Source organism: Myodes glareolus, chromosome 6 (assembly GCF_982192425.1).
Source record: "Myodes glareolus chromosome 6, mMyoGla1.1, whole genome shotgun sequence".
NCBI classification, from domain to species: Eukaryota; Metazoa; Chordata; class Mammalia; order Rodentia; family Cricetidae; genus Myodes; species Myodes glareolus.
The window spans coordinates 105,875,526-105,895,746 of NC_142031.1; the positions used below are offsets into that span (position 1 = coordinate 105,875,526).

The 20,221-nt window shown below is 52.2% G+C and overlaps 1 protein-coding gene across 4 annotated transcripts in view; it reads left to right on the top strand.

Moving 5' to 3' along the window:
* The window catches only part of Crhr2 (corticotropin releasing hormone receptor 2), a 41,826-nt gene extending 26,046 nt beyond the window's left edge, over positions 1–15,780 (top strand). For 2 of the 4 annotated variants that reach the window (XM_087907462.1, XM_087907465.1), the window contains 10 exons: positions 1,175–1,260; positions 1,943–2,052; positions 2,360–2,477; positions 4,587–4,740; positions 5,137–5,197; positions 6,223–6,295; positions 12,441–12,526; positions 12,718–12,853; positions 13,281–13,322; positions 14,332–15,780. In XM_087907462.1, the coding sequence (XP_087763588.1) occupies positions 1,175–1,260; positions 1,943–2,052; positions 2,360–2,477; positions 4,587–4,740; positions 5,137–5,197; positions 6,223–6,295; positions 12,441–12,526; positions 12,718–12,853; positions 13,281–13,322; positions 14,332–14,472 (1,007 nt within the window). In that variant the 3' untranslated portion in view covers positions 14,473–15,780. The remainder of the gene's footprint in view (positions 1–1,174; positions 1,261–1,942; positions 2,053–2,359; positions 2,478–4,586; positions 4,741–5,136; positions 5,198–6,222; positions 6,296–12,440; positions 12,527–12,717; positions 12,854–13,280; positions 13,323–14,331) is intronic. The other 2 variants (XM_087907463.1, XM_087907464.1) reach the window with 1 other exon arrangement.
* The last annotated feature ends 4,441 nt before the right edge of the window (positions 15,781–20,221 follow it).

Below are 20,221 nucleotides of genomic sequence, written 5' to 3' on the forward strand. Positions count from 1 at the left end.
CCTCCAGCCCCATGACTCTGTGCTCTGAGCTATTTATTTTAATTAGCTTTATATTGTATATCTAACATGAGCCAAAAAAGAAAACCCACGAACAGCTGCCCATTAGCCAGTAAGCAGAGCCCTGGAACAAATCACCCCCAAACAATGGATTATTCGGAATTGCAATCAAAGGGGAGCTGAGCTCCCTGCTAACAGTGTGCTGCAGAGCAGAGGCTGGGGAAGGGCTTTGAGGGATCTCAGGGAGGAGGACCCCTCCTGCCTGGAGGGTGTAGGGGTGCGCTATGGAGAGAGCCACTTCAGATCTAGACTTCACAGATCAGAGTTCCAGTTGAACGCTGGCTCTGAGCATTTTCGGCCTGCATGCTTTATGCCTGATGAAGCCCAAGCTTCTGTTTCCTGGACGCCGCTGCTCCAAAGTGTCCCGTTGGACACCACGTTCAGTTTCAATGTGAACACTGGCTCCCTGAACATAGACAACACACAGTGACCTGCAAAGTGGTCATAGTTCCAGGGCAAGAGCACAGCCCCGCATCGTCAAACTTCTGTATTACCACAAGCCGGTGACCTAGAGGTCGAGAACAGAAAACCGAGAGCCAGACCTTGCAATCTTGGTATTCTTGCCTCTTCCTGTGCCTCAGTTTCCTCCCCTATAGATAAAGGATCAGAACAAAGACTGTGTGGCAAATGTATCTTGTCCATTAGATTCAGCTAGAAAAGTACCTGGGCCAGCAAACACATGCCGTGTAAGTGGCAGCTATTGTTGAAATGCAAAAGCTGCTACTGGAGAAGGGTATTGGGGCGCACATGGGAAATGATGGAAGCAGGGACCGAAATTGTCTGTTGTGCTAAAAGCAGCCAATCTTCAGCCACAACCCAGGACTCACAATTGGGTTCAGTTTTGTAGCAGAGGAAGAAAATGAAAGGAGGCACACAAAGAGCTGGTCAAAGAGTGTGCCTGAAGTGGGTTTTAACATGCCTTCCAGCTACTGTGTAAGATAAAGCCCTTTATGTAATTTTCATATAAATGACTCATGCAAGCTTTCAGATATGCATTGTGTTTTCAGGTCCAGGGGAACTAAAGAATGTGGACCTTATCCCGCAGGTACCAGGGAGGCAGGGAGGGTTTCTGAGGAGGAAGAGTGACCTGGGTCTCAGTGGTTGGCACCTTCTCTAGGGAATGCCTACCGAGAATGCTTGGAGAATGGGACATGGGCCTCAAGGATCAACTACTCACACTGTGAACCCATTTTGGATGACAAGGTGAGTGCCCCTGCTTTCCCCCACTCAGCTTCTCATAGAGTGTTACGACTCAGGATAAACCCAAAAACCTTGTGGGCAACAGAACCAGGCTTTGTGTGGCCCAGACCCTCTTTTCTGCGGGTCCTGTCCTCCACGGAGTCCCCCTCCAAAAGAGCTTGAGCTGGTGGCATGAAACTTGGAAAGGGCACAACCATGTAGTCGGTGCCCACTGCAGTTGGTGGGTTCTGTGAGCGTGTCCTCTCCTCTTCCACCGAACCTCACTTTCCTCACTTGGAATTTGGACCATGTCCAAATGTGCTCTTAAAAATTAAAAATTCATGTTGGGAGCCCTGACCACGGCTTCTGTGGGTGTGGGTGTGTGTTGCTGAGGACTGAGCCCAGGACAAGCTCTCTACCATTGATCCTCAGCTCCAGCCTCTATTTTTATTTTGAGTCATCAGGGACCAGGTAGGTCCTCTTAACTCAACCTCCCGAGTAACTGGGTTACAGGTCTGCACCTCCGGGCTTCGGCCATTTATAATAACAGAGCCACCAGGCCAGCAAGGGGAAGAGCAAGAAGCTGGGATTGGAGGAGGTACTTAGGGCCTCTGTTGTCGCAAGGTCAGGACAGAAATGACTGGAGTGCCAGCCCTACTCCCACGTAGTCATGTTTCTGCCTTCCCATGCCCATCTGTCTGTCCAGCAGAGGAAGTACGACCTGCATTACCGAATCGCCCTCATTGTCAACTACCTAGGCCACTGTGTTTCCGTGGTGGCCCTAGTGGCCGCTTTCCTGCTCTTCCTGTTCCTGCGGTGAGTCCATCTCCACCCTGCTTTCTCTTCTACAACCCTCCCCCTCACACCCCCCCCATGAGCCAACACTCCAGTACCTCACTGTCTCCTCCATTCTGGGGCCTGGGAAGAATGGACAGAGATGGGCTAAGTCAGGTGCTGGAGCCACCTGAAAGGTGGAGAACAGGCCCAGCTGTGACCACCAGGGGGGACTTGGGCTCTGGTGCAGACCCACCTCATCCAAAGCCTTTCTCAGGGGCTCCTTACCCTGCTGACCCCCAGCCCAAGCCCCAGCCAAACTGGCTGACCCTGACCTGGGCCTCCACAGGAGCATTCGCTGCCTGCGGAATGTGATCCACTGGAACCTCATCACCACCTTCATCCTGAGGAACGTCACGTGGTTCCTGCTGCAGCTCATTGACCACGAAGTTCACGAAGGCAATGAGGTCACTGCTGGGAGCCGCAGACTTGGGGTTGCCTCCCTTGGTCACTGCCAGGAACCTTAGACTTGGGGATGCCTGTCTTGCTGTCTGATAGTCTATCTCATGACCCACCATGGGCCAGACCTTGGGGCTTGCTCCCAGCTAAAACCATCTCCGATTCCCTGCCCCCTACCCCCTGCCCTTACCCGCGTTGCATGTCCGGGTACCTTAGAGGAAAAGGAGATGCTACTAACTTCTAACATAGGGCTGGAGAGATTGATTCTCCTTCCACAGACATGGAAATTGAAGCCCAGAAAGGTGAAGGTTGCACGTTGGTATGGTACCTCCACACAGTGGTCCCACATATTAGGAGTTGTGTCAGCTTACTTCATAGTGTCCAAGTCACTATAAAACTGTAGACTGAAAGAAGCCCAACCCCAATATTTGGCATATCTCAGTACATTTTTTGGCTGGCCTGATCCTGAAAACACACACACGTGCATGTACGCGTGCACGCACACGCACACACACACACATACACACACACACGTTTGATCCTGAACTCTTGCCTGGCCTGAAGTCTGCCTCAGGGCCCTGCCTCAGAGCCAGGCCAGTGTCATGAGGTGTCAGGTATGTTCCAGGCCCAATGCTGGCTGGCGCTAATGAGACCGAACTTCACCTGCAAAAGTGAGGAGGTTTACTGTTTGGGGTTCATAGCCTCTCACCCACTAACACTCTTGAGAACAAAGGAGCCAGCAGCTACATGAATCCAGGATCAGTGCTGGGGTTATAGGATAGAGCCATGGGTCAGCAGGCAGCTCAGCCTAGGAGCGGTACCCAGGATGGCTGGCCATGCAGAGAGGAAGTAGGCTGCCCAGGGCTCCCCTCACCCAGCCAGCTGCTGCTGCACCCACATTCTTCACTTGCTCACACTGGCCATAAAAGAGTCCTGCGAAAAAGGAAGCCACAGGAATGGAAACACATGGCTTGGACCCTAGCTCAGAGGGACCCACTGTGTGAGTCTGGGCCAGTGCCTCTCCTCCCTACATCCATGAAATATGCTCTCAGGGGTGTCTCCTCATTCAGAGGAACAGAGACGGATGCTGCCCTGCTGAGAGGCCACACAGTAGCAGCCCTGACCACAGCTCCCACTCATGTTTCAGTGCCTTCCTTTCTCCTCACCACTGGGAAGGTGGTTGCCTCGAGGCTCAGAGAAATGCCAGTTTTGTATAGGCCTCAAAACCACAAAACCTTGCACTGCCCCCACCCCCATGAGCCAACCCTCCAATGCCTCCATGGCCAGGGCCCCCACTACTCTTGTTGTGAGGGCTTGTTTCCCGCACATTCTTTTCATTTTTTGGTTTTGTTTGTTTGTTTTGGTTCTTTGAGACAGGATTTCTCTGTGTAGCCCTGGTTGTCCTAGAACTCACTCTGTAGACCAGGTTGGCCACAAACTCAGAGATTCACCTGCCGCTGCCTCCCAAGTGCCGGGATTAAAGGTGTGCACCGCTGCTGCTTAGCTTGTTTTTATTCTTTTTAAGGGAAGGTTCAAAGTCTATCCCTAATTGGACCCAATTTGACTAGCCGTGTAGCCAAAGTGACCTGAACATTGAAAACAGGGCTGTTCTGACCCAGCTCTATTTGCAGAAAGCCAACCAGTCTCCCTTTCTAAACTGAAAAGAGACACCAGACATGGTGATGTCGGCCTGTAATCTCAGCTACTTGGGACACCAAGAAAGAGTTTTATAAATTCAAGGCCTGTCTGGGTCACACAGTGAGTTCACAGCCAGCCTGGACAATTTTGTGAGACACTGATACAAAATACAAGTATTTTCAAATGTCTTAAAAGGGTAGGACTGTAGTTCAGAATGCTTGCCAAGCAGGAGGGAGACCTGGGTTCTGTCCCCTATAGCGCATAAGCAAAAAGAGACTGAAGAGGTGGGGGAGGAGAAGGTAAGGGGGGGTCCTGGGAGAAGAGCTGCCCAGAAATGAGGGTGGGAGGCTGAGCTACCCCACTGAGAGTTGATATTATTTGGAACCCTGCCTGTAAGCCCCAAAGTGGGAGGTCCCTTGCCTCTCTGTGGGACCCACTCTGCTGTCCCAGCAGCTCTCACCACCCCGCCCCACACGCAGGTCTGGTGCCGCTGCATCACCACCATCTTTAACTACTTCGTGGTCACCAACTTCTTCTGGATGTTTGTGGAGGGCTGCTACCTGCACACTGCCATCGTCATGACGTACTCCACGGAGCACCTGCGCAAGTGGCTCTTCCTCTTCATTGGATGGTGTGAGGGTTCCTGGGCAGGAGGGCCTCCTGGGGAAAGGGGCACCGCTGATAAAACTCCCCCCTTTGCCTTGAGACCGAGGACTGGAATCAGCCTGCCTTGGTACTCCCGCAGCTCCTGTCATTACCCTATGCAGTCCTGACCAATGCCCCGGTACAGCTCTGCCCGCCACGCCCCTGCTCCCCCTCAGGATGCATCCGCTCCCTCCATTCTGTCCTCTGCTTGGAAAGAATGGCTGAGATTTGGGGCAGGAACTGAGACAGGCACCGTAGTGTCACAAGTGGCCTGTAGTTAGAAGACCAAACACATAACCCCAAGTCCCTTGTGATCTCCTGCCTTGATACAAGAGGATCTTTATGCATCTGTCCGTCCTGTGCAGCCCATGTCTCTCCTTTCAGGCATCCCCTGCCCTATCATCATCGCCTGGGCACTCGGCAAACTCTACTATGAGAATGAACAGTAAGTGGGACAGGCCAGCATGGGGGTTTTGAGTTAAGATAGTACAGTCAGTCAGCTTTGGCTCTGGTCCAGCCTTGGGAGGGGTGGAATCGCAACCCTTACCTGAGCAGACCTCGTTTTCATGGTCCTCAGGCAGAAAAAAAAAAAAATAGGTCCTCCCCCTTGAGTCCGCACACACCAGGCTTGCACAGTGGCTCTGCAGAATTCAGTTCGGCCTTCCTTGCATCGGAAGGAAATCCTACCACATCCCAGATAACAGCAGCTCCCCATGAGATCAAAGGGGCAAGAGGGGGCAAGCGGCATTTAAGGTGTGGAACGAGACTAGGATCCCATTTAAGGACCCTAGCGCTAGGAAAGGCTCATAAAGACAAAAGATGCTCAGAAAGTGGAGGGCTGCCTTTGAAGGTGCTAAGCTGTTCCTCAGAGGGGCTGTTCAAACAGAGGACAGAAATTCGGGGTGCTCTGAGGTGGCTGTCCAAGACTGCCTTACACTGGGTGACCTCTGAAGGTCGGTACTTGCTGACAGAGTCAGAAACATAGCCTAACCTTTCTTCTGGGTCCCAAAGCGTTTCCATCAGTCAGCGAGCCTGACCAGGCAGTAGGCTGCTTTCACTGAGAGTAAGAAGCCCAGGACTAGAGAAGACCCCACTTGGACACCTGCAGCTTTGTGCCATGAGTGTCTGGCATTCATATTCTATAAACAGCAGGTGGGACGAGACAGCACGGCCCTAGACCAGTGAAGGAGAGCTCAGCTCTTCCTTGCTTCCTGTACCTGCTGCCTTCCCAGTCCTGGGTCCCCACAGCTTGCAGCAGAGTAAGGGACTGCAGAGGAGCCCACAGGCAAACCCTGAGACTGGCCCTGGGAGGCCAGCCACAGTCCCACCAGATACAACAAAAGACAGGGAAGGGGCCTTGAAGGGCAGCGTCTACCAAGAACTTCCCTGGAGGTTGGGCTCAGGAACGTTCCCTCCAGAGGGGCCTAGCTCTGAATTGAGAATGGCCCTCTGGGCCATTTGTCTTTGCAGGTGCTGGTTTGGCAAGGAACCTGGTGACTTGGTGGACTACATCTACCAGGGCCCCATCATCCTTGTGCTCTTGGTACGTCCTCGGGGGATTTAAGGGTTGGGGCACTAGGAGCATAGCAGGAGAGCCACCCAGGCAGAGACACTGACAGAGACCTGAGCAGCACCCTGTACTGCTCCCGTGCCCTGCACAAGGCACCCAGCTTCCAGCACCACTGTCGGGGGCCACCTGCACAGGGCTCCAGACTTACTTTGGCATTTTCTCTGGGTGGAGAAATGGGCCGACTGGTCGGCACTAGTGCCTTTCCGGGTTGTAAGCGCCGTGCCAGGTACAATGCTGGAACGGGAAGGTAGGCAAGCAGCTGGTACAAGCGAAAGGTGGGTTCAGCATAGAGCTGAGTTCCTCGGCCCCCAGGCACACCCTCTAGGGCCCCGCCCACCGCCCTCGGGCTGGCAGCAGGTTCCAGAATGCAGCATAATGAGCAATTGTTCCTAGGCCAGCTCCCCGCCCTTTGCCAAGTGTATTCGCATCTAGGATATAATTGCCACCACATCTTTAATCCACAACAAGCTTTAATTAAGATAGAGTTTAAGTAGGGGCTGCATTCTAGGGGGAAAAAAAGAGTCCATTATATATCATACATTAAAAAAAATATACAAAAAAGCCCCATAAGAAATTGGCATTTACATAAGATTTATTTCAGGCTTCTGTGTATACCAGCTCTCTTAAAGGGTCATGGCACCTTCTGGCAAACTCAGAGGATGCCCTCCTCTTGCACACGGCAGGTGCCTAGCGGGGCCTACCTTTGTCTATCATGGCGACAAGTACCATTTATCTCTTCCTTTTCCTGACTCTCTCCTTCCTGTGACGGTTTGGAGTCATTGGACCCAATCTTTGGAGTGTCCTTGATGGACATCAGTCGAAGCTGACTGGAAAGGTCTTCCACCCACCTTCAGGGCTCCACTCACCGAAGAGGCAGAGGCTGGTCTTTGTCAGCCGGGAGGGAAGGATTGTCCTTGGACTGGGAGCTGCAGTGACTCACTCACCCCTCAGTGTGAACAAAAACCTCCCAGCCAGCTGCCAGGAGCTCATGTGAAGGGATGGGGCTTTTGAGAAACCTGGGACCCAGCCAAGGAGGCTGGCCTGGATGGGAACCAAAAGCTTGGGAATGAGCTCCTGCCTAATGCTGTTGTTCAGGTAGTGAGGGGACCATAAAGAAGGAAGGAGGGGGCGTTTGGAGTCCAGTTCCCTACTGCCCAAGTCTGCCCACGTCTCCTGCTGCGTACACTCTTCCTTTGGAGCTGGGTAGTTATATACTAGCAGAGGCTTCCAGGACCTGAGTTGAGCCCTTCTACAGGTTCTGTTCCCAGCACTTCTAATCTTCACACTTTTGCTACATAGGGAAGATGGTACTCCCCATTGCAGAGATGAACCCAAGGTTACAGGCACAACTAATGGAGCTGAAACCCAGGGACCTGCCCTCTGCTTCACCGCCCTGCCTGCTTGGCCAGCCTGCCTCTCCTGTTCTCTAGAGGCTTGCCATCATTTACTTCTGGGTTCTGTGAATGTGATCGGGTGGCGTAGTCTGTGAGGTGCCTGACCACTGACTGCCTAGTGGCTGTTGTGGGAAAAGGATGCTCACTTTTTACAACTGACACATGACCTTTTCGGCGTGATGGTCACCCTGTGCTAATCTTCAAGGCACGTTCTCTGGTTATCTGTGTTGGACAGCAGAGGAAGCAGAATCTGTGGTTAGTGATTTGCCTGAGGCCACAAAGAGACACAGGGAATTTGAACCTGGAGACCCACACTTGCAGTCAGGAGTTCACTGGAGATTGTCTTAGGACCTGCAGTGGGTGACTGGGTGATAACAACAGAAGCAAGGTCAAGGGTGCCACCAAGACAAGCAGCTTTGCTCTCAACCTGGCACCTTGGAAGAGCTCCATACAAAGGTCTTAGACGTGTCCCTTTGAAGGTGGGGAAGCTGTCCCACCTATCTGTCCTTGAGGCTGGCTCAGGACTATTGACTCTGCACACATCCAGTCTACCCTGTTTGCATGATGAACTAGCCCTGTGGCACTAGAGAAAGCCTCAGACTGAGCACTGTCTCTTGCAAGTGCTCTTGAGCCCAAAGGACACAGGATAGCTATCTAAAGCAGGTGACACTTAAGGTCTGACTGACTGATGCTGGCCTTTGCAGGTCATGAATGGTGGCTCCTTACTCTTTATACCTCCCCAAAGTACTTTCAGCATCCCTCCAGCATCCTTACAGTCCTTGACCATACCTGTTTCCAGTACAGATGCCCGAGGCCCCAGTCTGCTCCAGCAACATGCACACATAGCAACATCTAGGGGCCTTGACTCTGCACGTCTGAGGTCCTCAGTGTAAAGTTGGGTGTGCACAACTGTCATCAGGGGACCTGTGCTCTCAGAACTTCCTCCCTGTGCTGATCAGCTCCATGCATGCAGTAATGCATCTAGTGAGGACCAATCTCCCAGTCCATCTTGAGGGGCTCCTGGGCTATACAAACCCACGGAAAGCAGACAGTTGTGGTCCTGAAGTAGGGTGTGGTGCAGGAAGCTGCAAAATGGGTGAGAGCCAAGAGGAGGAGGCAAACGCAAAAAGCCTGGAGAGGCCTGCTCAGAACCAGGCTAGGGCAGAGCAGAAATGTCCCCTAGGCCTAAGGCGGCCAGCTTAAAGACAGCAAGAGGCAAATCCGGAGACCACAGAGAGATGAACCAAGTCACCTGTTCTGTTATCTGTCTTCTCCCCTACCTCCCACATCATCCCCTGCCTCCCTCTCAGTGAGGATCTGGCAACAATGCGGCTCCTGTGAGCAAGCAGCAGGTCGTACTAAGTACTTCCCCCCCAGCAGGCTTGGGAGCCTTATATGTATTGGGGTACAGAAGCAGTGACCTGGCTTTGTACTTTTTCTGCCTTGAATTACAGTGTCAGGCAGGGCTGTGCCATGTGCACTGTGGGATAAGTAGTAGTTGTAACCCCTGGGTCTGTAGCCCCTGAGGGAGCTCTGCCCTTTTGGTCTCATGCTCTCCCACTATAACGCATGGGTGCAGCGTACATCTAGGAATGTACGCTGGCTCTCTGGATTCTTTCTCAGCAGGTCCAGGAGTACTCAAAACCTCCCTCGGACAGACCTCCAGTGGGGAGGGCAACTGAGCTGCTGAGCGTGAGAGAATAGGCAGTTTCTTTCTGCCCACATTTCCCCGTAGCAGAAGCGTGTGGAGGGGCTGGGAGAAGGGGGTTTCTAAAGCTAGGGCTGCAGTCTATGGCTTGACAGATCATTCTACTGCACCCTGGGTATCTGTAAAGCTTGACTGGTGGTGGGGCCTGCCTGTAAAAGAGGCTGGAGCTTGCGGAATAGCTGTGTAGTGTTTGCGACTACACCTGGAACGGTGCGAACACTAGATCTTCATTGTTGGGCTCTAGGCATGCATAGGCCTCCTGCGGCCGGTCCTGTCACAAGGGTGTAGAGACTTAAATGTTCTGTGGGAGTCAAGACAAGATCTTCTTGCATGGTGGCTGCTTTGATAGCAACCACCACCTTCCAGGCTCAAGCCCCTCAAGGCCTTACACCCACTCCCTCCACTGAGCCTCCTGAGGAGAAGCAGATGGAATGCAAGTGTCCATGGTGCTGAACCACCAATGCTAGGGGTGTGGAAAGACGAGACTGCTCAGGGGAAGCTTCTTCAAGAGCTAACCTCACCTGTACCACTCCAGCCCCTGAAACTCCAGCCATGTGGTCCACGTTAAGAATATTCCAGGCTGCAAGGGAGTTGGAGGAGACGGATTTTCCTGAGTGGGCTTTCAGGTGCTTCTCCCTCCTAGAGCTTGTCTTGACTCCCACAAGCAGCATTACATTGGTCACCATCGGGCTGGCTCCTCCACCCAAGACCCCTCCCTCTTGGCCTGGTCTCTGCCTGGAAGCTCCTATTTTCATAGTTCAGCTTATTGCCGTGCCTTTCTCCAGACCCTTCTAGTGAGTCTGTAGGAAAATTGCAGTCCTTCCCCATCTGCATCTAGGCCATAGCTCTCTGGGAGCAGGTGCTGTGTCTGCATGTCCACATGCCTTTCACTGGTACCCAGCACAGAGGCTGTCATGTCAGGATGATTGGTTGAGTGCAAGAATGCTTAAATACAGTGAAGAACCAGGTTGGACAAAGTCTGGGTATGATGGTTCGTGGAGGAGATGGTATGTTTTGCTTTGGCATGCAGGGTAGCGTCTAAGGTGGAGTCCTGAAGAGGTCTGTGTGGGCTGGAGTGGTCAGAGGGCTCCTTGGAGAGGAGAGGAAGGTGTCTGATGTAGACACCATAAAGGAAGAGGCTGGAAAATAAACTGGGAAGAAAAGAGTAGCTTCCTGGGGGCGGGAATCCAGGTGGGGTAGCTTGTTAGTCAAAGGAGGCCAGGTCTCTTAGATGCTCCATATCAGCCCTACCTTTCCTGTCCTGCTCACCACAGAGAACAAGGCCCTGTAGCCAAGGGGTGCTCGGTGACTTCTGGGTGCATGGATGGGTGGATGGATGGGTGGGTGGGTGGATCGATGGATAGATAGATAGATAGATATATAGATGGGTGGGTGGGTGGGTGGGTGGGTGGATGGATGGATGGGTAGACAGATGGGTTGGTGAATGGATGGATGGATGGATGGATGGATGGATAGATAGATGGATGGATGGGCAAAAACAATGGGTGGACAATTGGATGAAGTATTTTGTGGAAGGATGGATGGATAAATGGATGAATATTTGGTAAATTAATGGATAGATGACACATTGGGTAGATAATTGAATAAACTAATTAGTGAACTAGATATTTAATGCAAGAAAATGATATAGAAATTTGAATATCTTTTATTGCAATAGTCTCTGTTCTCAGAGAAGTCAGAAAGAACTGGAAAAAGACCAAGGACTTTGTGTTATTTCAGGGTAGGTGAGCCTTTAGAGAAAGCCGGCAGCAGGCCATGCACAGCCTCCTAGAAGGCTTCCCCTCAGCTGTGGGCTCACTAGACTGTATACTGTATATGCATGGGAGAGAGTGGTGAGGTGACAGGGAGGTGAGAGTTCGAATCCGCCTGTCCCTCTGCCTTCCAGCTTAGGAGACAGGGGCAGCAAGGCTGATCATGCCCCTTACGCCTTGCCTGGAATCTATCATATAGGAGGATTAGAAGGGCTGCCTCCATTTGTAGAAGGAATGGATTTTTTTTAGGCAGAGACTGGAGTGAGGGGGCGCATGTGTGTGTATCCACACATATGGACCAGCAGACATCCCGAGGCTAATTACATGCCTCCCAGCCTGTGAACGTTTTCTGAGGAAGGAATTCCAGCAGGCTTGTACACACTCCCATTCCTGTTTGCTTGTGCTTGGCAGTACATGAAGAGAGATGCAGGCACACGGTGTTCCCAGATAGACACATACGCATGGTCGCACAAGACCCACTCTGAGACAAGCACATGGGGGACACGCATAACGGGGCGACAGTACAGCTCGGGGACCAGCTGACCAATTTACTGACCCTTAAGAGTCCCTCAGAGACCAAGAGACCCTGGGGATCCACAGAGACCCACACGCAGCACGAAGCTGAGTCAGGAGCCAGCAGACCCATGGCAGTGAGAGGTGGGCGTGTCTTTGATGTTAAGGGAAAGCACTAATGAAGATAAATTAGTCCCTTCCCGGAGCCCATTCATCTTCCCTGCCTGTGGTTGTCTGAAGGCTTAGGAGCGTCTAGGAGCCGGGGTAGAGATTAACCGCTCCACCTGGACTGTGTGCCTCTCCCCCCAGGGCTGAGCTGAAAGGACCTTTGACCAACCTAGAGCTTGTGACAGTTTGAGGGCCTCTGAGATCTTCCATCAATAAGCAGGAACCCTGTGGCCGAGAGCAGACAGATGGATCCGAGATCTGGGGTGTGGTTCTGTGTAGTCTCTGAGGAGGGCAAGGATTGAGGCTCTCAGAAGTGACCCCGGAGGAGTGGTCACTTCTCCCACCCACTGCTTTTACAAACTGCCTGGGCCACTGGTGGAGATCGGGACCCGGGGTCAATGGATGCCTCCAGACCAGGCTAGGGAAGAGCAGAAATTGGGCAGTCATAGCAGGCGCTAGGTGCTGGGGCCTGTGTCGGGGGCAGATGTCGGGGATTCGGGGAGGTGGTCTGCTTCTGAGACACCCCCACAGACCTCCCCTTGTCCCTCTCTGCTTTCTTCCAGATCAATTTTATATTCCTCTTCAACATCGTCAGGATCCTGATGACAAAATTACGAGCATCAACCACATCCGAGACGATCCAGTACAGGTATGGGAATGCCGAGAGCCCTGACAGGCAGCGAAGAGGCAAGAAGTTTCCAGAGCCCTGGAAGTCCTCACCCCCAGACTTTGCTCCAGCTCCCAGAAGCCCATCAGGGCCTCCCATCTTCCCACCTGAGTGGATGCTGCCTACAGTAGGTGAACTCAAGTTTGTCGTTGCCCTCTTGCTTCCCCATGCAGGAAGGCAGTGAAGGCCACCCTGGTTCTCCTCCCTCTCCTGGGCATCACCTACATGCTCTTCTTCGTCAACCCTGGGGAGGATGACCTCTCACAGATTGTGTTCATCTATTTCAACTCTTTCTTGCAGTCTTTCCAGGTAGGCGCCCCAGCGGCAGAACACTTTCCAGCTCCGGGTGTTCAGCATGGGCCTGCGCGCTAGGATCAGTTATATGAGCACCGGAACCCAAGTGCTGGCACACTCGGAACCCCACTGGGCCCCAGATGCTGGCAAGGTTGCCCTGGTCATGTCACCCCCACCCCCATCCCAGCGCTCAGTTTTGTTAACACTTCTGAGAATACCTAGGACCAGCTCGGGGTGCTGAGGCCAGGCTGGAAACCACAGGCACTCAGAGCAGACCCTGATGTAACTGCATCCCTTGTCTGGGCTCAGGACTTCTGAGGTCCCACTCACCCCTGAGCGCTAAGTCCCGGGAGGTGTACCTCCAGCCATTCTGTGTTCTCCCACACCTCCAGCGGGAATGATTCCCCAGCCGATGCCTGACGTCTCTTTCCTTCCTTTCTAGGGTTTCTTTGTGTCTGTCTTCTATTGCTTCTTCAATGGAGAGGTAGGAGACGGGCCTCCCTTTTAGTCTAGGGGCTCAGGCCTTTACCCTGTACTCGCCTGTGATCTGGTCAAGCTGCTCAGCCTTTCAGACGAGCTCCATCACTGGCTCTGCTCAGCTCCAGGCGGTGGGGGAGCTGAGAAAGCACTCAGTTTAGGGCAAATAGAATTTCTGCGGAATCAGTGTAGCTCACTACACAAGCCAGAAGTAACATGTCAGCACCCAGCACATGCCCTCTGAGCCAAAGAGCAAGGTGCCCAGATAGCAGGGCCTGTGGAAGCCACACAGAGGGGATGACAGAAGGGAGGTTCCAGAAGAAAAAATGCCATTCAAGCAGTTCTTTACTGACTCACCAGAATTGGTGAAATGGCTCAGTGAATAAAGGCATTTGGCTGCCAACCCTGACCACCTGAAACTCATATGGTGGAAGAGAGAATCAACTCCTGAATGGAAGCTGACCTCCACACATACACCATAGTGCTCACTGGAAACACACACACACACACACACACACACACACACACACACTCAGGAAGAAGCTGATGTTTGCCATTACCATACAAACAGAAGGGAGTCAGGTGTAGAGAACGAGCCAGGAGTGTCCCCTTAGACAATGGTAGGGAAGGCTGGACTGCGGAGGGGACAAGGAGAGGCCCTTCCTGATGAGGAGGAAGCTGGGTCTGATGCCTGTTTCAGCAGGGCTGAGCTGAGCTGAAGGGCTGATTTACAAAGCTAGAGAGGCCTACGTCATGGTAGCAGGGGTATCCACAGGAAGCTGGAACCTTAAGCAGGCCCAGGGCCTCTCCAGGAGAGGGAGAATGGATTCCTGAAAGAAACTGCAGGGCAGGCAACAGGGTTCGGGGAGGACCTCAGTTTGGGACCTCTTCAGCCTCTTGGAGTGAGGGTGGCAGGCTGAGGGCCATCCTAGACTCCTTTAATGGCTCTTGGGATGGAGCTGGGGGACTGGCAGAGGCTTGGCCCAGCAGGTGACTGAGCCTCTCCCTCCCTGCAGGTGCGCTCAGCCCTGAGAAAGAGATGGCACCGCTGGCAGGACCATCACTCCCTTCGAGTGCCGGTGGCCCGGGCCATGTCCATCCCCACATCGCCCACCAGGATCAGCTTCCACAGCATCAAGCAGACAGCCGCTGTGTGACCCTCTGTCGTCTCTCTGTCATCAATGCACCACTGAGGCAGCTTCCCCATCCTCTACAGCCTTCCCCTGGGTCCGCCTTGCTACACTGGCCCTTGAGGTGCAGAATAAGCGGGGGAGAGATCAACTCTCCAGTCTGGAAGGAAAGGAAAGCTATGGAAGGGGACTCTGAAGGACCAGGGCCCAGTGCAACCACAAGTCTACAAGCAAGAGGGAGCAGAGAGATGTGGCAGGCCCCTTGAAAAGAGTGGCTCTCACGTCATCATGTCTTTGCACACCTGGCCTCTCTTGTGGATTCTCACTGTAGCACCATTTATATATGAAAAAAAAAACAAAACAAAACCCGAGGTGCAGAGCAGGCAAGGGCTGGCCAAGTCACCCAGTTACTTGGACCACCCACAGCACCTACAGTTGGCTCTGCTTGCTTTCTGGTTCCGCACTTGGGGTGCCCTCCCTTGAGGGTGCCCTCCGAAGGTGGGGGAGACAAGAATTAACTTATCTGGCTTCATTGCAGAGGCTGTCTAGCAGAGAAGCCTCCCTCCTCAGAAGCAACCCCTCACCAAGCTGCCGCTCCGCTCCGCTCCCAGTCCTGCCACTGTGTCTCTAGGAGAAGGCTGGCTCCCAGTCTGCTGTCCTTCCTGGGAAACCCCCGTTCAGCCTGGGCTCAGTCTGGGGATCTGAAGATGTCATGGGCAAATGAGACAGACGGAAAACCACACTCTCAGGCCAATCAGACACACAATGCTGGACAGAAGAGGAGAACACCAGAGCCAGAGGGAGTCGGTGAGGCTCCTCAGACTGCTTCAGCCTCTGCTGCGGACATAGCTCTTTGCGACATCAGCCAGGTACCTGTGGGGGTGGCAAACTTCAAGTCGAGCAGCTGGACACTGGAGAGATGAAGTGGGCCAATGACGAGGGCAGAATGTCTGCAGGCCAGAGCCAAGTCCCTCTCCTAAGAGATGATGACCTGGACCTAAGCAGGCCTTCCTCTGGCCTGTGGGGGGTTTGGAGTCTTCGGGTTCAAAGGGCCAGGATTACCTCTTATTATCCCCAAGGATGACATCTGCCCCGTTCCCAGTGCAGAGCCTGCTTGTGTCAGGGACTAAGATTCTGGAACTGGGAGGGAGGGGAGGCAAGGCCCCTCAGGGGCCACAAACAAGAAGAAACAGCTTGGCTTCAGGCTCCACCTCTATTCCTTTGCCGCCCCCCCTCTCACCCCCGCAGCCGAAGAGGAGGGAGAAGCTAACAGGCTATAGGCTTGAAAAGAGCCCCTTGTCTAAGTTCCCCACAAAAATAAACTTTGAAAAATTATCCACTTTTATACATATTTAGTTTGGCATTGAATACATTTAAAGCATGGAAAGATGTGATTTCTGACATTTTGGTAAATATCTGAGTTTTAAAAGAAAACTATCACAGCACCTGAGGCACCAAACACACCCAGACACTGCGTGCTTCCAGGGCCACTGTCTCCTGTCCTCAGACACTTTGTCAAGCCAGGCGCACACCTTTAATCCCAGCACTCGGGAGGCAGAGGCTGGCAGATCTCCACGAGTTCAAGGCCGGCCTGGTCTACAAGAGCTAGTTCCAGGACAGGTTCCAAAGCTACCGAGAAGCCTTGTCTCAAAAAAACCATAAATAAATAATAAATAAATAGAGAAGAAACCTTTGTCAGCAGGTAGCTTCTGTTGCCCCCTTTTCCCCTAGCCCCTGCCTTCATCCCACTATCCCTAGATGATTTTATTTGCAGAGACACTTTTTGGCTCTTATAGAACTTCTCTGCCTGGCTCTTGGGACTTTTTTAGAGTTCTCTAGATTGGGCTATTGCAGCTTTTTTTTAGTTTTCTGGATTTGTTGGACAAGGCCTCAGTATTTAGCTCAGGCTGTACTCAAACTTGCTGAGTAATTCAGGCTCACCTTGAACTTACAATTCTGCCTCAGCTTTCTGAGTGCTAGGATTATAGAGACAGACTTAAGTCTATTTTTAAATATAAACAATTTATTAAAGCCACATTAGATATTGAAAGGTTTCCTTTTACACTTACTTCCTTGCAGGGAGTGCATGTGTTCCATTATTTGCCAGAGGAAAATTTTTCTCTTTCTACCATGTGGGTTCTCGGGATTAAACTCAGGTCATCTGGCTTTGGGATATTAACCTGCTGACCCATCTTGCTAGCCCTAGATACTGACATTTATAGACAGTTTTTTATAAGTAATTGTTAAACCTAAAATGGAAAGTATATTGAAGCCACACCTTAAACAAAAGAATAGAAATTTGATTGTTCAGAAATCCTTGGATGCAGCTTGCAGCAAGAGTGAGTCAGAATTCAGCATCAGTTTCCTTCCTTCCTTCCCTCTTCCCCCTCCCCCTTTTCTACAGCTGTGTGTGCTAAGGTTTCTCAGATAAATAAGAAGCTGTGGTCATGCCACTCACTTCCAGGTCACTCACGTCCTTGCACTGCTTCTGAGATGTACGTCCCAGAGTGCACGGCAATCTGTCACCCAAAATGCTCCACCCGCTGCCTCTTAAGCCCTCTTTATATCTGACTGAAAAAAAAAATGAGCTGGAAATCATTCTGTCATGAGCTTTGTGGCCCTAGTCAGCGTGTGCTTGGTGTCTGCTCCCTGCTCCAAGGACCAGATAGTGTTGGCGGGGGCAGGGGAAGGAGAACTTCACACTTGGTAATGCTCTGGAGAATGGTATGGGCAAGGCTTTGGCTCTGCGTCTCTTGTCATTGGGGAGGTAGGTGACAAGAGTGCCTAGGCTTGGCTTTCTCAAGGGACAGATGTCAGACATGCCTGGCCAGATGTCAGACATGCCTAGCCAGAGGAAATGGCTGCAGTGATTAGCACTGTAGATGCTCATGTAGAACAAAGAGGTAGAAATGGCTTGGCCCAAAGGGTCATGTGAAGATTGTCAAGATTAGAAGAGACAGCGGGACTGATCAGAACTGATGCCACAGAACCTTGGTGCCACTCATGAGTGCTCCTCAAACGCCCACCTCCCCCAGTGCCACCCACGAGTGCTCCTCAAATGCCCACCTCCCTCGGTGCCACCCGTGAGTGCTCCTCAAACACCCACCTCCCCCAGTGCCACCCACGAGTGCCCCTCAAATGCCCATCTCCCTCAGTACCACTTATTATTTCTCCTGTATGAGTTACCTGGAGGGCTCACAGGTCTGTGATCTCTGCTGGCTGGGACAGCACTACCCATACCAGCACAAACAATGTCATATGAAGTAACGATAGCAATCATTCTCTTATCTGTACTTCTACTAAACGGCTCATTTTCAATCGAGAAGCATTAAGTTACAGACCTGCTGGGTAGAGATTCCACCCCAGCCCTGCACTGCCCTGCTCCTGAGCTCCTGGTCATGGCCCTGGCTGAGTGGTGCCCATGAAATGCCACCGGAGCCATTAGGCCATTTCTCTGGGTCCCCACTAGTTAACCTCACTCAGCATCTGCCCCCACAGCACAGCCAGTTCTCATTAGTGTCATCGGCCTTCTGAGCTTGCAGTCCTTCAGTGAGGGCCTTCCTGGAAAGAGGCCTCATTAGCGGACTCTGTTGGAACAGCTTCCAACACCCAGACCCTGCGGGCCCTCGGGCTCCCGTTTAACCCTCCACCCATGCTGCCCTGTAAAGCTGGGGAAGATGAGCACATGGGAAACTTCTCTCCTTAATCCAAGGGTCTCACTCACAATGAGACTGCAGACTGAGCCATAATCAGGTTCCAAGGTCCTGATTGGTCCAGAGGTCCAGAGGTCCCTTCGTAAAGTGGGGTCAGAAAGTGCCTGCTGGTGTAAGAGCTGGTATATAAGTGTGGCTTTGATAAAGGCAGGCGTGGGGCAGAAGTCAGGGATGGGGACAGCATTTCCCAGGATGCTTTGCTGTGCCGAGAGTCCAGGTAGAAAAGCTACTGAAGGTCTGAAGCCTCTAGAGCGCCAGGGTCCTGAGGAAGGTGGTGGACAAGTCGTGGAGAAGCTGGACTCTGGTGGAGCTGAGGCAGTACAACTGACCTGACATTCACTCGTCCGGAAATGGGGGTACAGGGCTCTCCAGAGTGGAGTATTTCAAGGTTCAGGGGATCCAGAACCTGAAGGTAGTAAGTGTCCTTTGGCAGCTGTGAGCCCTGTGCGTGGGCTAACCGGCAAGGGAGCCGTACCAAGTCCTATTTCCAGTGCGTGTGCTTGGATGCTGTAGAAAGCCAAGGTGAGACCTGTCTCTGGAAACCTCTAAGGGAAGGCAGCTGTGGCAGGGCAGGAAGGGAACTGTTTAAAAGTAACTTTCTTTACCCATTGGTATCGCCAGTATAGTTTCTAGGCTCTGCCCCCAAGGTCACCCCTTATTCTCTTGTGGGGGGGTCAGCATTACTTAAAGATGCTAATCAGCAGGAGGGATAGATAGATGTCTCCATCTTTGGGTGATTGATCCTTCCATGTTTCAGTGAAGGGGGCATTCCTGAGGCAGTGTAAGGCCTTCCACACAGGGCTGGCGAATGGTGCTCATCACAGAACCACCAGCGGCCTCTGCCTCTAGCTGGTGAGGCCTGACCAACAGCCTCTTTCAGAGAGCCTCACTGCCAGGGTCAGCCAGGCATGTGCACCGAAGTGCTGGGTAACAGAAGCCAGAAGCCCCTGCTGGTTATCCCCGGCACTGTGCTGTCCCTGACTGTCCCTAGAACTCACTGAACATTTAGTCCCTTCTCATTTGCTCCACTCAAGGCTGGGCTAGCCCATGGGAGTCCAGTGCCAGCAAGACAGAACAAGGGCACAAAGAAAGCATCAGCATTGGCAAAGGGAAAGAACTCTTTTTCCCATTCCATCCCTATCCTGACCTCCCATCAGGGCCAAGGCCCAGTCCCCAACACGGCACCCCCTTTTCCACTTCACAAGAATGGCAGAAATGAAGATCTTGGGGGGATTTCTATTACATCCTATAGAATCTTCAGCAGAAGGCTGGGGTGTAGCTCAGTGGTAGAGTGCTTTGCCTAATATCTAAGGTGCCAGGCTGCACTTCACCAGCTCCCAAAGATGGTTTACACATGTATCCTGGTTTGAACAATAAATTACATGATCACCCTACTTAACTCCAAACTGTCTCATACCCTGGAGAACATCCCAGATGCTGCTGGGAGAAATGAGTATTGAAGGTCAGATCTACAGAAACCTGTCACGTTCGCACCTGCAGTTTGGGAACAGTGCTGGAACAAGAGGGACCTTCCTAGGCAGAGTCCTGAGTCCCATTTCAGAATCTGCTGGTTAAATCCACAAGTAGGCACAGGCAGAGACAAGCTAATGATTCTCTATCTGGAAATAAAATTGCCCTTCACCATTGCTGGGAAGATGGCATAGTGACAAACTGTGCTCTTAATTAGCTTTGCAGGGAACCAATAAGCCTCCCTCTGGTTCCTCGAGACTCAGCTCCCATCCACACATCAGCATCATGGATCCTCACAGACGATCCTTTGCCCAGGAAGGCAGAATAATTCTGACTCATTGCTGCTTATAAATGCCTCCCCAGGGAGCTAAAGACGGATCACGGCGATTTGGTTTCAGATCTCCAACATCCAGCTGCCCAGTCACTAAGGCCAATCCGTCAGTCTGTCCTGTGGAATCTTTAACCCACATTAAAGTGCACCCTGGCATTTTAGGGGGGTGAGGCTCAAGTCGACTGTCCAGTTGTCCCTTGCCACAAGAACCTGAACATTTCTGGAGACACCCACCAACCCCCAATTTCCTGTCAATATCAAC